The 13,551-nt window shown below is 34.1% G+C and overlaps 1 protein-coding gene across 2 annotated transcripts in view; it reads right to left on the bottom strand.

Moving 5' to 3' along the window:
* didum (dilute class unconventional myosin) overlaps positions 1-13,551 on the bottom strand; it is a 190,211-nt gene that overhangs the window by 43,674 nt on the left and 132,986 nt on the right. For both annotated transcript variants that reach the window (XM_069832090.1, XM_069832089.1), the window contains exons 12-17: positions 12,318-12,446; positions 10,249-10,445; positions 8,201-8,312; positions 6,676-6,887; positions 4,500-4,674; positions 2,914-3,135 (exon numbers count right to left, since the gene is read on the bottom strand). In XM_069832090.1, coding sequence (XP_069688191.1) covers positions 2,914-3,135; positions 4,500-4,674; positions 6,676-6,887; positions 8,201-8,312; positions 10,249-10,445; positions 12,318-12,446 — 1,047 coding nt within the window. The remainder of the gene's footprint in view (positions 1-2,913; positions 3,136-4,499; positions 4,675-6,675; positions 6,888-8,200; positions 8,313-10,248; positions 10,446-12,317; positions 12,447-13,551) is intronic.

A 13,551-nucleotide genomic window follows, 5' to 3' on the forward strand; every position in this document is an offset into this window, starting at 1 on the left:
ATCTGACAAATTTATGACCGTTTCTAATGTCTGACAATTAACAATGAAGTAATTTAAGTAAATATATTAAATTAAATATATGGTACGGTATCTGATAAATTACTTTTGTTATTATTAGAAAAGTTATTCTTAATAATCACGTAATTACTTTCCAGGTATATAATCATCTCTCACATCATCATACTAAAATTACATAATTTTAATAAGTCTATAGCTTTACCAAGTGCATTATTAATTAAAGTAATTAAGACAAATTTAAAAGAGCAGACAAAGAATAACTCTGCCCTATTACAAGGCTTTCTACTGTGCTCGCTATTAATAACAAACATTGATTAAAAATGCTGAATGCAAGAGCAACAGAAGTAATTTTTAAAACAAAATGACAGAAAATGTAAGAGACAAAGACTTAGTAAAGAAGAATCCGAAGTATTTTAAATACTCCACATAAAACATCACAGGAAATGAAACCCATCTTCTATACTGGGTGTTCATTTCAAAGTGTGTCATGACATCACTGTTGTTGGGTCACCGATTTGAAGCGAGTTTCGGCTTATATGTTAGAGAAGTTGCCTATTATTTAAGGCGTTCTTCAATCTGAACTTGTGAACGTGTATGGTATAACTTGAACGTCATAGCAACAGATGGAGGTCTGTACAATCTGTGTGCTACCATAACCTCTTTCGAACTGTGTTTTGTGCCGGCAAGTCATACACAGGGTATTTGTTATCATCGGTTGCATACGGTAACATTCCACAACACATCAAATGCTCCGTGTCCATGTTGACCGTCGAAGTTAATGTCAACAAATACGTAAGTCATCGTCTTAACCCTCTCCCCATATCCCGACAGTACGTATTTCCAAACAGTTCACATTCCTGCCACTACCGGCGTTACCATACGTATCGGTACGTACTCTTCAGAATGAACACCGTACTTGCTAGCCAACTTCTCTGCTTCATAGGATATACACCTCTGCGGAAGTGTAGGAAGATTGAATTCTCTAGGCTCATCGGCTAGCCACATGACGGCATACAGCGAGCCATGACACACTTTGAACTGAACACTCAGTAGTACAGCCATATCCAACAAATGAGCCGTTCAGAGCAAAAGTGGTGTAAGTCAAAATTGGGTAATGAGGTTTAAAGTAAAAATTCTGTAAAATACAGCGCAAAGTAGCAATTAATATGTCCTTCGTGCTATCCATTGACTGCTAATAGTTTAAATAAATTGAATATTAATTGCTACTTTGCGCTGTATTTTACAGAAATTCACTTTAACCCTAATTACTCATTTTTGACTTACACCACTTTTGCTCTGAACGGCTCAAATAATGAAGTTAAGTTGTAAATAAAAGTGTTTCATTAATAAAAAATATGAAATCCCAGAAGAAAGTACGGTAAAACATAAGAATGTATGCATAAATAATAATATGTACAGAGTTTGAATAAAATAAAAAGAAACGGTGGAGATTGGATATCAGAAGATGCTAGAGACCACTTTCGACAGTGACAGATTATTATCATGATCATTTATCATTAGCATCATAATGACTGCACTACAGAAGAAAATGAAATGTCTCCTATATAGCCTTTTTCTCTCTTTTGCCAGCTTCATCTACACTTCGTGCATTTAGGCTGTGTCACGTTTCAATATGATGTTAGATAACTGGTTAAAAAAATTTTCATAAATGATAATTTTAGAACCCAAGACATAATAGATTTAGACTTCCGCAGATCACATGAGCCAAGACATGGTGGTTCGTCATAGTTGTCATCTTTTACGGTAGAAGTTGTTTAAAGTTCTAGTGAAGGTTTTGTAGTTCTTCTCGAGGCAACATTCTCTCGATTGTCTATATATGCTGCATTGAATTTGCAGCACCAAATCAATACTACCGAAATTATAGAAATAAAAAATATAAGACTGGTAAAATAACCTAGGCCTAAGTCTTAAGAGAGACACTAACTTTGATCACAGCAACAGTTAAAAATGCTACCCATTCACACGTATTCTTGGTATTATTTTAAGACTCCTCTCAAGTTAGAGGTAATTGAAATTTCTTGCATATGTTTTAATTCTTGTGTTGTGCAAGGATTATTCATTACATATTTAAAATTTAAAGTTTTTCCTCAATGAGATGTGACTACAAGTCTTTTCTCGTTTGGCTCTTTATTCAATATGAACTCAGTTTGTCTTAATATTTACTATTTTTTTATAGATTATGTACTATGTACTATGTAAAAATAGTCATTTTATCTCCCCTACAGATTTTGTAATAACATGACGAATACTCTTCGTTCAATTCTAGATTCCTGACGTGCAATCATTTACATAAAGATAGACAATATACATTCCACTGGAAACTGATACATGGATGGTGAAAGATTGCACATTCACTTCACTCCTGTCATCACCTTATATCTGTTTCTTGTGTCCTATCTAGTTGAGCAGACAAATTCATTTGGAAACTATAGCAACCAGCACAATCTTTCACGTACTTATTATGAAAAATGCCAAAATGATACACTTCTGATTTCCTACTTCAGAAATTTCGTTCAGTATTGTTAAGTACTGGGTGCAATTAGACTATTATTTTCTTACTACTCTGGCAATATCAGCAAATGTTCTTAGAAGAGTTAACAACAGTTACTGACATTTTTACATACTGTACAGTCTCTCTTTCTATAATCTTAACAAAGATACGGATCAGGAGGATCATCTCTACTGTCAAACTTTTACTCAATTTTCCAATCTTCCTGCTAAATACTGGAGAACAAATGACATCTTCCACTGCTCAACATTAGATACCAGTACTAACCAACCAACATAATATTATCTCACTATACAAAACGACAAAAATGTTGCATTAATATGAAAGATATGACCAAGAGTTTTATTGTACCACATAATACTCACAAGCTCTTCGATCTTCTGCTGTAGTGAGATGATCTTGTTCTCCAGCCCCTTGTTGAGTTTCTTGACGTGTTCAACAGACCTGGCTTCCTGCTTCAGTTTCTTGAAAAGACGTCTTGCCATCCACCTCCTTACTACTGACTGAACAATTATAATGTGATGTAAAGTCTTCAGGTACTTTCTGCGTGTTAACCAACCACGCACGTGCTTCTGAATGATGACGGCCTGCAAAATACAAATTCAGTCTTGAAATATGCACAAAAATATGACAATGTCTCTCCTTTTACTTTTACTCAGAAAAGAAGAGGTTATGAAAAGACAAGACAAAAAGCCGGGTTCACAGGATTACAAGTCCAGAGCTTTAGCCACTACCTGATTTTAACATCAGGCAACTTCTTTTTGTGACAGTAAATGACGGACCATAGTTCCATCACCAAACCCGTAACACTAGATGATCTCAAATATACCATCAGAGCAATTTGTCAATCCATGCCAGCAACTTTAAATATAACTAGTCCAGAGAACATTTAGAATGCGTACTGAACTGTATAAAATGGAACATCTGCTCTAAACCACAGCCTGACGGGCATTTTCATTCAAACACAGTTAATACGTATTGCATTTTGCATGTATTCCTGAAAATTTTAACGTTTCTAGATCCCCATCAAATAATGTTAATGGTATGACTTAACTTGTAAAATTCAGAGTTTAGATAGACAAATTTAATAAGAAGCATGATAGAAAGAGGTAATGTTCCATTTAAAATATATCTAAGATGATACTGTAATTTTTTTTAATAACAGAAAATCTAATGTCAGTGCCTCCATAAATATCACGTTTAATAAGTTGCCCTGTGCTAATGGAATTTCCTCAGAGATATTAGTTCGAGAATTACAGATCCAAACACTCTCTAGAACAGAAAGTATACAGAAAAATTTTAAATTATGGTTTATTTAATGACGCTCACAACTGCAGAGGTTATATCAGTGTCGTCAGTGTGTCGGAATTTTGTCCTGTAGGAGTTCTTTTACATGCCAGTAAATTTACTGACTTGAGCCTGTCGCATTTAAGCACACTTAAATGCCATCAACCTGGGCCAGGATCGAACCTGCAACCTCGAGCACAGAAGGCCGGTGCTATACTAACTACGCTACCACAGCCAACAAGTATATAGAATAATATAAAATATTTAACATTCGGAATTTAAGTTTTCTGTTAAGTTGAATATTTAAGATATTACTGGTAGTCATTTCAATGGAATTGATTTACGAAGTTACACACTGAGATGCAATTTCATCTCTCGCAAAGACACCTTTCCATATTACTAATTGCTATACTGTGAGTGCACCATGTGCGTGTCTGTGTATTCTTTGATTCTAATTTATACTATGCCCATGAGATTACTTTTATGACGTCTGATCGTTTATCCCAAAGGTCCATTTTTGAGCACCTGATGCAATGGTGGAAAAAAATAAAAGCGAAATCTTATTGTCACACAGACATAGGACTATCAACAACAGACATAAAATAACATAACAATGAAAAAAACTGCTACCATAAAATGTGTTACAATACATCAGGAACATTACCTTATGGTTGTATAGCATCTGTTGATAACGTCTCCTTGCAAGAAGCCCTCTTGCTCTAGCCTGGAGACCCAGCATGCACTGTTTGATTCTCTTGAACTGTGTCCTTTTGACCCATCCTCGGACATATCGTTGTATAGTCGTTGCAGCCTTATTGCGACGGATATGATACACACGTCTGGCAAAATAAACAAATGTAATTTATTACTCTTATTATTAAAAGCGTCATATTGATTCTTTCTCGCATGTTTCATATTAACTTTCAAACAGTAAATGGTCTTCAATTAAAAAAACTACCACTCTGATAACATCTATTTCAATTTATTATAAATTGTGTTTTCAGCTCAAAATACCGTAGTCAAGTACCAGACGACAGAAGTGGCTTGTGGCTCAAGTAAAGGTGGGCTAATGTTGTTGATCTTCCTGCTACTGCAGTATATACGCACTTGCATATTAAACACTGTCGATATATTTTTTATGGGCAATATCAGTATAGTTAAGCATGCTTGACTGTAATTCGAGCTAACAATAAAGTAAGGTACTTTAAAACTTAGGTACGGTACCTAAATTTATAAAAGAATCAAGATAACGCAAATATTTTGTTCTGATTTTCGTAATTGTGTGTGCCATATCTTTTTATTTCTCATTTTTCTTCTAACTTAATGAAAAGAATGGATATTTCAGAAATGTATCTACCCTATTCATGATACATCAATAATTTCGCTACATACCAATATTATCACTATTTAAACACTACGTAGGTCTACTAATATTATCACTATTTTAAGAACTACACACTAATGTAATCACTTATAAAATAAGCACTACCCAGAACTTATGTTATTTGTTAAAAGTGAACTAAAAACTGAAATTTTAAATAGTGTATGTGTCAAAAGCTTCATTTTTTAGGTTATACCTGTAATTTTGAACAAAATTATGTATTAAAAGAAATATCATCCCTTAACACTGCCAATCTGTTTTAATTTAATAAAAATGATTAAATCCATTACATTTCTTATAGGATTTAGCAGGAAAGTTCAATACATACTCCAAAATTCAGTGAAGTCGCGTGTTTCAATAGGATGCCATGTTTCTATACTGACTTTGATATTCAAATTAACAGTTGATACACTTAAAATTAAAATTGTAAATTATGTTTTATTTAATGATGCTCGCAACTGCCGAGGTTATATCAATGTTGCCAGTGTGCCGGAATTTTGTCCCACAAGAGTTCTTTTACATAAATCTACTGATATGAGCCTGTCGCATTTAAGCACAATTAAATACCATCGACCTGGGCACAGAAGGCCTGATACACTTAGGTCACAGGGACATTGGGCCAATGAAATAAAACATTCTCACTCAAATGTGTGACTTGAATGCTCGCGACTGTGCGAATGTTAAGTCATCCAGGAGAAATGTACTGATGGTGTTGCAAAAACAATTATAGCTGAAGGAAGACGTCAATAATCTAAGTTTCACTGTAACTTCTTTCTGAACTACGATTATTGCAATTTTGGTCGCATTTCTTCTGTATTTATAGTTTTTAATTTTTCCTCTTCCCCTTTCTTTATGTTGAGGCTACTATTCATAAACAATAAGGTAATAATAATAGAGCAAAGTGTAATTTTCAGAGTGGTAGGGAAACCAAAGTACTCTGAGAAAACCAGATCTACATCTCCTTTGTCACCACAGTCTCAGAGAATACGATGGGAATAAGACTCTTACTATCTTTTGGTGAAAAGCCTCTAACTCATAGAGCTACAGCTGGATCAGGCAGCACATTAGTACTATATATACACAGCGTAGGTCTATTCTACTCTTAAGTACGAATTTGAGACACTACATCTCTTATCTAGCAGATAATGTAATAATTTCATTTTATATAACCTTGTAATTTCAGAGGTTATCCCAGAGAAAATTATGCTACTCTAGTGGGTGGTGAGCCTCATTCATGTCAAAGGTATATGCAAGCTTCGAAACTGAGATTGAAAGCAGTGATGCCAACTTTTATGGGCCCGTGCCCACCCAATAATTTGTCGTGTCATTATTATTTACGAGATTTATTTATTTTAACTTATAACTTAGGTGTTGAGCCCACTCAATGTTTTCCAAAAGTTGGCGCCACTGATCAAAAGTATTACAAAAATAAAAGTTGTGATCTTTGCAATATACTCACCTCCTAGCAATAAAACCTCTAGCATATCGCTCCAAACATTTAGCAGCTTTAACTTTTCGCAAATATTTCTTACGACATATAAATGCTCGAACTTGTTTCTGAATTATTATACAGCACTGTCGAAGTTTGTCAGCTCGTAGCTTCTCTAAGTATGCTACCTGGCCTGCACGGAAGAATATTTTTGTTTTCCCAAACTGATATTTGTCGCCATCCTGAAAAAAAAGAAACAAATGAAATTATAGGCTTCGACTCAAACTCGAAAAATTATTATTCGGCAGTTTGTGTAATTCGAAGTCAATATAATCACAGTTTTTTATAATTAGAAGAATAAGAGAAGGCAGATTTTTTAAAATGTGAAATATTTGAAGTCTATATTTCTTTAAATAATGCCTCTTTGCAATTAAGGAAGTTAGGAAGGTCCGGGGTTCGATCCCAGGTGGTGACAGGATTTTTTCTCGTTGCCAAACTTTCAGAATGGCCCCGAGGTTCACTCAGCCTCCTATAAAATTGAGTACCGGGTCTTTCCCGGGGGTAAAAGGCGGTCAGAGCGTGGTGCCGACCATACCACCTCATTCTAGTGCTGAGGTCATGGAAAGCATGGGGCTCTAACCCGAAGTGCCTTCATGGCATGTTACGGGGATACCCTTTATATAAAAAAATTAACGTAATGGATCATTTGTGGAATAAAAATAACAAGGGAAATCTAAATTCTCTGAGAAAACTTACTTAACTCCTTCAGGCCTGATGTACATTATAGTGTACATTGTTTCTTTTTTTCTTTTTTGGAATGTCTTTGATACTTTTAAATATTTTGAAAAATTCAATGTGATAGAAATGGAGAATATTATTTTTTAAATATTTCTATACCTTAATTAAAAATAAAATTTAAAATTTTGGGGCCCCAGGAGTCAAAATTGTCCCCAAATTTTGATTTTCTGTGAAGACTTGATTTGGGAATTTTGGATCCCCAGAATGATTATGTGACCAGTTTTTTTTTTCTTCCAATTTTTTTAATATAAATTCAGATCTGAAAGGGTTAACACCCTCTTTGCCCTCCAAAAATCTCCCCACATCTGTTGACCAGAGATCGCACTACAACCTCTTCAGTGAGAGTTCTTCAGCTGATAGACTGAGCTACGAAAATATATCACATATAAAGATGACAATTCACTCTATTTTTAAACCTATTGATATACTTTAAATTGTGATTGGTAACGCAAAACATACTCAAAATCTATAAAACATAAGCAGACATAATAGATACTCAAATTCAATTTCAAGCTTTTCATCTGAATATAAATTCTTATTCGTTTTTACACACCTCTTTCTTGGAGAAAGACAATAACGACTACAATCCACAAAGACGAATCTTAAAGTGTTACAAGTGGCACTTGACCAGCGTTTTAAAACAATAACGTGAATTACACAAACTATAGTTGCTTTATAAAACAAAGCCAACATGTAATTTTATGTAATGATTTGATGAGAAGAGAGCATAAACTACAGAACAATTTTTTATACCAACCTTTATGATGTTTCCCAAAATCTTCTCACAGGTGGCTTTCATGTTATTCCTCTGGATGTCCTTATACTTGCATAAAACACGATATCGATGGAAGAAATCTGCATATGTCCACCTATATAAACAAAAAACAAAAAAAATTATTAATCTAAAAATAAGTTTTTCTTATGTTTTTTTTTCGCTGTTGTCATTACATTACATATTTTATCTTGTAATACATTTTCAACTTCACCACTGAATTATTACTATTTAATACGAGAAAAATTCGTACCGGCACCGGGAATCGAACCCAGGACCTCTCAGCTCTGCGCGCTGAGCGCTCTTTCAATGAGGTAGGCGAGACCTCATACATAATGAATATGTGATGTATTCACCACTGAAACCATTTATCTCTCATTTTTCGTGTAATAAGATATTCAGTCTATGGAAGTACCGTATTAAATTCATGACAACACAACAAATTCTATTGCAAATAAATAATTGTATCTAATATCAAAATCAATGGAGTTGTAAGGATACAGTGACGTCCAGTATATAACCTTTCAATCTGAAATCTCATCTTCTCTTTAACATAATGCAACTCGCTTTTTCAAACAAGGCTTTGGGGACTAATCATAGCCATTGTAGAGCTAGTTATGTTCATCCAGAAACTATTAAGTGACAGTCCCATCACTTAAACTTGCCAACAAAAGCCTTGCAAGATTTCCTGAGACATTTTGTTATATTTAAATTACACAAAGAAAACATCGCCAGTTTTGGTTACAAAAGTTGTCTGGACTGTGACCAGAAGACGAAAAGAAAGTTGACAGCTGCATACAGGAGGTTTATAAGGACGACTAAATATACATAGACTCAAAAAAATGAATGACTGCATTCGTCAAAAACAATGATAAGGCATTTAAGAGAACGAGACAGGAAATAGGCTTCTTCTTCTTCTTCTTCTTTAAGTGTCTGATCAAAACAATAATTGGAGATCTGGTAGCTCCGAGACTGAGACTGTCTGTAATAATTCAAAGACTGAAAGTTCAGACATTATAAATCTTTGAAATAGGCAGACAAAAAGGCATTATGGACAAAAAATAGACAAAGGCAACAAAGAAAAATATAGTAATTATATATTTTATTACTACCTGATTAATCAATCCGCATATTTATGTTGACATTGTGGTGGATGTTTTTTATAATTGTACTGATCTGAAGGCATTTATGGCTATTGACTTGGTGCTAACATCTCTCATCTCTCCTCCACTTTCGTCAGCGGCCACTATTGTTTCTCTCACATTCGACTTTGAGCATAATGGTACTTTGTGTTGCAGTGGATGCACGTTACTTTTAGTAATATTCTTGATCGTGATAAACAGAAATATCCATGCAATGATTATTATAAAGTCCTGATCAGTTTGTCTATAAATAAGCGTGAGACCATTATGTAATGGTAACAACTACACAATGAAATACGGTATTCAGGTTAGCGACTCATGATCCAGAAATCTGTCACTGAGCTTTCTCCCCCTTCACCAGAGTCTTGGTGTTCCCACTGCAAAAGCATACATTATGCTATCGACTGTCCGACCCATTTCCTCACCATTACACCATTCATGCATGGCACTGTGACTGTAGACATCAGAAATCTGACGAATGTCAATCAGTTTAACATTTCTTGTATTAAAAAAATATGATTTTAGATCGTATTTCACAGTTGACAGATTGCTCAACTTTCTTAAATGCACAGAACAATATGTAAACACAATATGATGTTTTCGTAATGAAGTCTCTGGTTTACAAAGAATGTGAGAAGCCAACGTGCATGTGAAAATCATGACCATAGCTCTGCAGCAGAAATATTCACATATCGTATTGGCTTTCAAAACACTTCCCATATACCAATTTAAAGAAGATATCTGAAAAGACCTAAGAAACTGTGCAAAACTAAGGTTATATTGGTTCCGATATACAACCTAGCACATGAAACATGAAGATTGTTACTGTGATGGATGGATGGATGGATCGATGATGAAAATATTTGAGATTCAAATTATTGTTCCACCTACCTTGACGGAAAGCCAGCCGCACTAATTCGTATGGTTTCAAGTACACCACATGCCCGTAGCTGTTGAACTGCTCGCTCAGGATTGTACTCAAAGGGTATCTTGTTATCATTAGGTTTGATACAGCGAACATAATGAGGTGTAGTGGCATTCAGCGTCGCCATTAACTTGTTTAGTGAATCTCTGAATTGAGACCCAACCTGCAACAAAACAGATGCATATAAAAAGTTAAAAAATTATATCTCTGCATACTGTTCTTGCTGATTCTTAACCCTTCAGTACTTGCATGCTGCATGTAGTACGTACGAGTATTTTTAACAATACTATGTTGATAAATCTAAGAATAAGAATAATTACATTCAGTACCAGCATTTAATAACTGGACACAAGAATTTTACTGCATACACATGATCTCCACAATCCAACGATACATTGCAAGTCAGGTAAACATTCAAAGCTGCTTGCTATCTGTCGTCTGGAGCAGAATTTCATTGTAGTAGGCTATAAATTGACATAAATTGAAAACACTTTCATATTTTGTGACATAGTTTTCAATGTTTTCAATGCTGCCATTAGTTTCATAACCTTTCTATCATATAAATAATTCTCATTTACTTATCGAATGAAAAAATATAAAAACAGATCTTAAAAATATATTTTATGATATCACTTTCATGTGTTAAACATAAACTAAGTTTGTAAATACCAATACATCTAACATATGAAAGTGATCATCATAAATATATTCCTAAGCGATATAGTATTAAAAGTGTGTAATCAAAATGTATAAAAATAGTCCGATGATGATGATGATGATGATGATGATGATGATGATGATGATGATGATGATGGAGGAGGAGGAGGAGGAGGAGGAGGAGCAAGAGAAGGAGAAAGAAGAGATGGAGGTGGATGATGATGAGGAGAATGAGAGTGATAACGAGGCAAAAGATAAGAATGATAATGATAAAGTGAAGGATGAAGAGAGAATGTGGACGATGATGATGATGATGATGATGATGATGATGATGATGGAAGAGGAGAATGTCAGATGAGGAGAAAAGAATGACAAAGAGAGAAAGACAATGTTAGAAAGAGGACATGATAAAACAGGAAACTTATAAAATAAGGATAGTATGAGGAGGATAATAAGGAAATGATAATTTTTAGTTTCAGTAATCATTTAAAAAACCCGCAGATTGGAATGGTTGGGACATATAATCAAGATGGATGAGAGCAGAATACCCAAAAAGATTTTAAATTCAAAACCTGAAGGTAGACGCAATATTGGCAGACAGAAACTAAGATGGTTGGATGGAGTAGAGGATGATCTGAGGACTCTAGGAGTGAGAAAATGGAGGCAGAAGGCTGTGGTTAGGCAGGAGTGGAACAAAATCCTAAGGGAGGCCAAGGCTAGACTACAAGCGCCGTAGTGCCAAAGAAGAAGAATCATTTAAAAACGCTATATCAACTACAAGGTTAACTAGCATTGGAGGAATTGATAATAGCAAGACTATACTTTGGTGAGATTAGACGGAGTATTTGTCACACTAGGATTTGAATCCATATTCAAACGCAGTCTAGATCAGGAGTATCAATGCAAACCCAGAACTATGTCAGTGGTATGTTGATATGAGTATTATTATAATAAGAAGACGATCATGGGAAGAGAATAAGTGGTGAGAAGGGAATGAAGGTAAGGGGATGATAATTAAAGAGATAATGAGAATGAAGATAATTAAATGAGGGTGACGATAGTTAGAGGATGATAATGAGAAGAGAAAGATAACGAAGATACGAATATTGTGCTGATAATGTGGAGAGGAAGATGATTATGATAAAAATGAAGAGAGGAGAGTTATTATCATGATGATGACAATGATCTGAGAAAGCAGCACTTTCCTTTAGCCTATAGTCTGCTCCTATGTCCAGTATTTCAAAATGTTTAATTTCAAGACGTTAGATGTCAACAATTGAAGTATTTAACGACAAAGTGACCATTTTGGAAAGCGGATATCTTAATTTGCCATGCTACAAATTAACTTTTTGACTCTGAATATTGAAGAAATTCTTACCGTTTTCTTGTGTTGTTTGGACGTTGTTACAACAGCTGGTTTTGCCACAGTAACCTTTACTTTGGCCGTGGGAACACTCAATTTTCTTCCTTCAGACTCCTCAACAAACAATTTTCGCACAAGTTTGTTCTGAAATTTCAATGTCAATTTTTAAAGCAAAGAAACAAGTACATTTAATATACAAAATGTGTCGTATTGTTTCATGTATTGTTGAAGTTTTATTACTTTTTATTTACTAATTCAATGATTTAATTATTAATGCACTTATATTAAAAATTTCAGCAGTATGTAATAGATTGGTGGTTGATGCAGAGTTTAATATGACATGAAGTAAAACAAATACGAGTACTTTTTTTTTTTTTTTTTTTCATTCAGGCTTAATGGCCACAAATATATGACACTGGTTCTCTAGCTTTAATTCCATTTTGAATAAAGACAAAATAAGATATTTTATAAAAATTACAAATCCATTAATCTAAGATCAGTAATTCCCAAAGTGTGGTCACGATCCCTTGGGACATCACAAGATGATTTATATAATAAAAGTCTTATGAAAATACCATAGCATGGGGCTACTTTGATTATTTTGTAATTATAAGTTGCCAAGTTATGACAATAGCATGAGAGCGCTATGTGGTTTTTGATCCTGTAATCTTAAGGGGTTAGGTACAGCTTACAGCAGTAAAATTTTGGAAATATTCAACATTTTTTTCCTCCATTACTGTATCCTGTACAATAATGAAAATTAGTATGTGTAAAACACTGTCCTTCTGCTATATGAAAAAAATATTTTTACGATTTAAAAAAATTATTTACAATTCCCCCCCCCCCCCCCCAAATTCTGTTCACTGTGCAGTAATGAGGCGTTTCCCTCATAACTAAAAAATTATCCAACATTCTGTGATGAAATTGTTTTGTGTGTATTTATGCATGTCAATCTACAATATGATGTAAGATCACTTCTCTGTCTTTGATAGATTGTCTGATAAAAAATAAATTAATTAAAAAAATGGTCAAATATCAGTATTTCCTCTAACACTAAATACAAAAAAATATTAGCCTATTTATTAAGGAATGTAGTTGAAAGAGCATGATATTGTAAACATGAGTTTCAGCAATAAAATTAAAGAGAGAGAACATAAAAAAAGTTAACAAGTTTATGGGTTATGAGGGAAACGTTTCATCACTGCACAGTAAACTGCCATCATTTTGAATTTTGAAAATATATATATAT

The sequence above is a fragment of the Periplaneta americana genome, chromosome 1 (genome assembly GCF_040183065.1).
Source record: "Periplaneta americana isolate PAMFEO1 chromosome 1, P.americana_PAMFEO1_priV1, whole genome shotgun sequence".
NCBI classification, from domain to species: Eukaryota; Metazoa; Arthropoda; class Insecta; order Blattodea; family Blattidae; genus Periplaneta; species Periplaneta americana.